This window comes from Cladosporium halotolerans (assembly GCF_011745625.1).
Source record: "Cladosporium halotolerans strain TM138-S3 chromosome Unknown Sca76, whole genome shotgun sequence".
Lineage (NCBI taxonomy): Eukaryota > Fungi > Ascomycota > Dothideomycetes > Cladosporiales > Cladosporiaceae > Cladosporium > Cladosporium halotolerans.
This window is the reverse complement of record NW_027191527.1, coordinates 323-5072: the sequence shown is the minus strand read 5'-3', so window position 1 is coordinate 5072 and position 4750 is coordinate 323. Positions and strand designations below refer to the sequence as shown.

The 4750-nt window shown below is 52.6% G+C and overlaps 1 protein-coding gene across 1 annotated transcript; it reads right to left on the bottom strand.

The window, feature by feature from the left end:
• Window positions 1-387: 387 nt before the first annotated feature.
• Window positions 388-2695, bottom strand: WHR41_09461 (uncharacterized protein). Its single transcript, XM_069378064.1, has 3 exons — window positions 2465-2695; window positions 1753-2234; window positions 388-1700 (listed from the first exon to the last, which is right to left on the bottom strand). The coding sequence occupies exons 1-3, from the start codon at window positions 2579-2581 to the stop codon at window positions 1619-1621; spliced, it is 681 nt and encodes a 226-aa protein (XP_069225147.1). The 5' UTR covers window positions 2582-2695; the 3' UTR covers window positions 388-1618.
• Window positions 2696-4750: the final 2055 nt, after the last annotated feature.

The window sequence follows — 4750 nt, the reverse complement described above, 5'->3', positions numbered from 1 at the left end:
CACACCAGCAGGCCTTCGAAGAGAACGGAATCATCTCTACGCGAATCGAGCACCGGGCATCGACATCCTACTCGTCGGTGCCACACAATACTGCTGATACACAGACAGCCTCGCCCACTGTCGCCCCCAATCCCGAGGAGATTCGCGCCAGAGCTCTCATGCCTAGTAACTCGAAGCCCTGCAGGAGGGGAGCATCATTCTCATGCCGCTGAACGCCGACGGAGAAATCAAAGCTGCTGTGGGCTACGAAAGACGCTCGCAAACACACAACCACATTGAAGATCCTAGTAGGAGGCAACAATAATACGTTGGATTGAATTTAGCGCCCTGACATACGCCCAGAGAGTAGGGACATAATAGAAGAGACGAGCTGAGCACTAAGGGACAGCTATATGGTCGCAGACATGGTGTTCAAGCGCCGCAAGAGCCACAATAGACAGATACATAACAAGGGGAGTTTCATATGTACAGGTTAGGCGAATCACGCAAGGAGATGACATCGAGAGGAGGAATACCAATACCGTGGCACAGAATGTACGTAGGGACTCTGTCGCCGTGGAGGCGAAGGGGCAGCTGGTCATGCCTTTGGTATGGCGAGGTGGGTGCGCTGATTCCCTCAGCGCTCGTCGGCTGCCGGCCGAACCTCTGCTTCCGGGAATAGCCGCAGGTTAGATTGCGGCTGAAACCGTGTAGGATACAAGCAAACCAACCAACCGACTTGCCCACCTTCAGTAATACCGCTGTTGTCACTCAAGGTTATGGCTCTCCGGCTCCCAAGGTTCGACTCCGCCACCAGTCTCCTAGAAAGATACTGGCTGCTTTAGCCCAATACCAGCGTCATGACCACATTGGATACCTGCCGGCCCTGTCCGGCATTCGTATCCTCTCCCAAGGTCATCCATTTATTGCGCATTAGCGGTCTTCCAGATCATGCTCTGCGCTCAGCTTTGGCATCTGCGAGAGTAGCTCAACATGCTGAATGGCCCCACCTGGGCGCATCTTTCCAGCTTCTGGTAGCAAGAAGCCAAAGTGCCTGCGACATGAATAGCGCATCTGCATCAGTTCAGTGGCCACGTTTCTCATTTCCGTCAAATGAGAGCAATCTCTTCATTGCTTTCTTTGCCTTGACCCGAAACTAGAGCTCCTGGCATGGTGCGTTCACGTTCGCAGGCCCGCAACGCCGCATGGAGCTACCAAAGAACATTCTAAAAGGTCTGGCGATGCTTGGGGTAGGATTTTGCTGCATGCTTTCGGATAGAATCTGCACCTTCGTCGAAAGTGAACATCGCCTTTGCCGGGTCTGGTCACGGATGAAACAAGCATCCGCAAATCCTGGTCCGAGTCATCGTTTCAGGCGACCGGCACTCGGAGCTGAAGCATGCCAGTCCAAATTGCTGCTTACTCTCCTATGATAACAATAAAGCGAGCCAACGCTTGGGCCAATACAAATTTGCGTTTGCTTCACCATGATTGACAATTTGAAGGCTTGAGAAAAGTTTGTTTCCTACGCGCGTAGCGAATTGCTCCTGCTCTTTCCAGACGAATCAAGGGCCACGCTGACTTTCCAAGTGTCTCAATGCGGGCGCTGGTTGTTCCGTCTGCTTGAGTTGAGCATAAGTCAGGGCGCATCCAAAAATTCTCGAAAGCTGTCTCGTTGGTCGTGAGTGCGATCGTCCGAGGATGTGCCACGCGAGAGAGACCTACGATCATTTAGCAAGCGAATTGCGAGAGGACCTGCTCTTTGCGTCTTACAAGAACGTCTGGAAAGGCGGCAGCATCATCTCGCCAATTCTCCCGAGAGAAGCTTGTTCGCGCCGCAGATTATCTTCGTAAGGCCCCGCGTTACCTTCCGGGACCCGCGCGTTATGGGTGTCCTCGCGAAGAGCACCGTGTGGTACGGAGCGCGTATCATCGTGTGCACTGATCTGATCTCTATGAAGCGCGAAGCTGTGCGTTTCTCTACCGGCGGAGTGAGCCGATGCAAGCTGAAGTGCGAAGTCCACAATGGAGTGCGTGTCGTCACCAGCTCTCAGGCGCTCGAGAATACGCTCGGCATCGGCGCGGCGAGAAGACCTCAGGAGCTCCAAGACATGGTGCTCATCTTCGCTCTGCTGCTCGAGTATGGCATATTTGCGCTTCAAGATTATGGTAGGATGGGCGTCGATGGTGTCAGAAAACACACAGATGTGTCCATGCGACAAGCATTGCTGACAGGCGGGTCGCGTTGCGTCGCACTGCTGCTCGGTCAGGTAAACGGTGTGGCCGACTCTTCCCATAGTTCTTTCTGGTCGACAAAGACGTGTTACGCTAATGCGCTTCCTCCTCTTCTCCTGGAACAAGGGTATCGGTGCAGATCAAGGGCGTCCCTCCATGCGCAGGACTGTTGGTGTCGCGTTATCGTAGATCTATGATCAAAGGCCTGAAGGACATGCGATGATTGATTTTTAGAAGTGGTTTAACGTACCTTTGCCTTCCTTCGCCGGCACTCGTTACAGGCAACATTCACTTGAGCGCGTTTCGGGTTTCCCGGAGCGTGGTCGGCAGGAGGATTCTGTCTGTCGAAAGACTCCAGAGAATTCATCTTCGAAAAGGCTGCTGGCAATAGATGAGACACGCTGAGGGCGTCTGATCACGCTCGTGGGATGATGATTCTGCTGGAGAGATGCCAGGAGATACAGACGGTGAATGTCATCTTGGGGAGCGGGGCAGAAGAACGGCAAATCACTGACGCAAATCCCAGACTAAGTGCATTCTCGGCAACATTCGCCCAAGAGCCTGATCTCCGATCGCCGGACAACACGCATGTTTCCAACGAAGTGTCGCCTGTCAAATGTCGCTCTCCTTTCTCGCGGAGTAGCTCTACACGTATGTGAGAAGCTTTGGACTTCAAGGAACTTTGGTTCTTTCCTTGGTAATTTGCTATCGCTCATTTTTTCTGGAAAACACGCAAGTTCTCCTTCGGGGCTACGCCGAGACGACTTTGGGAGTAAGGATACCATTCTCCTGCGCCGCAATTGATGTTCCGAGCCAAATTCAAGAATCGCAGTGCTTCCAAATCGCAGTGCTTCCAAATCGCATCACTAGAATTGACAGGCAGAAGGCGGCATTCACGGCCCGATCTCTTTGCGAGGGAGAGGATTCCCTTCACTCAGGGGCTCGCTCATCCTAGGAGGACGCGAATGATGCAACACCTCTCTCACGCTACTGCCATACGGCGCCTCTCATTGACACTACCACCCTTCCGGAGCACAAGTCATCGCGAGTATCATAGTGGAAAAGCTTGGTTTAGAATTGCTGGAGAAGCAGCTGAGGAGCATAGGACCCAGATTGCATCCGAGGAACACGAATATGAAAGCCTGGCATTACATGAAGGGTTTTTGGCCAACTCTGCAGAGAATCAATTGCTCTATGAAACTATAGGGAGGCCCCAATACCGAAGGCGCATTATTTCAGCGGAGTGTCGCAATGCAACGGGCTTGTCGACATGGTATGTCTCCTGCTAGCATTTCAGCGTCAGCGATCGAACAACGCACCTGGTAGAATGATAAGCAATGCAATATGCCAGTGAATAGGTGCTCCACCATATTCACAAAGCGATGTAAAGTTGGATGACATAGACCCGAGCGACGAAGTGAGGTGCACTGCGGACGCCCAAACCGAACGTTGCCTTGGCTAGAAGGACTCAACAATCACTTAAAGCGTCTTGTGATTTGTCTTTGACGGCGTCCAGATCGTGCCGACTCGTCCCTCAGCTTCAATACTGAGAAGAGGGGTTTCACAATCCCGATGCTTTTGAAAGTGTGGGAGAATGACTGGTTCTTCGCACCAGAGAGAAAAACGCAAACGACAGGTTCGACGACGAGAAAGGAGGAGGAATGCAAATTCTTTCTGATGACGCATTATCGCTGTGGGCGCGTGTCCACACCACTGCAGACTTGCCAGACGAGGTCGTTATTTAGCAACGCGGTATGATGGACTGCAGCGACAATGCATGCATAGCTTGGTTGAGCCTGCCGTGCAAGGACTGGCGAATGAGGACGTACTTGGTAAAAAGCGAGGTCCCACGCCGTCGAGGGGAGACGGGCGAGGGCCCGAGCGGGAATTTGTTCATCAGCAGATGCTGATCGTTGATCAGGTTACTGTAGTGATGCAAGATACCGCAACATATCCGGAAGCTCAGATGGCAAATCCCAGATGCATCGGACCTTTGACCGACGTGCCGATTTCTCTGCCAGTCAAATGCAAGGCTGCCTTGGCATCCAAGTCAGGCGATGTAGTCCAATCTAGTCTGTACCTCACTTGCACCACTCTTTAAATCTGCAGTGAACCTATTGATGCTTGGTTGCATCAGTCTGGGAATATATCAAAATGCTTACGCGTCTGGCTCGGTCTTGTGAAGCCGTTGGGTTCGGATGCGGTGCGGGGTGGGTCCCCGGTTTACCACGCGCTTGACCAACTTCGTGGCTTACGAGGTTACACCATACAAGGATCGATTCAAGGGGTCGGCAGGGATAACAGAGCATACGCATGACGCCTGTCCCGTGTTGAGACCTCATACTTCGGCGGCACCGCCCGCCCCAAAGGTCTCTGCTCTACCATATCACTGGTGGAAATGGCTGTGAAAGAGTTGATTGAGCTAAGTATCTACTGCTGAGCCACTGCTTTATACCTTCAGTGGGTCTGTGGCGGTCTGGATGCACTTGTCCGGCAATTTCCAACAGTCACAACGATTCTGCACGAAGCCCGATTG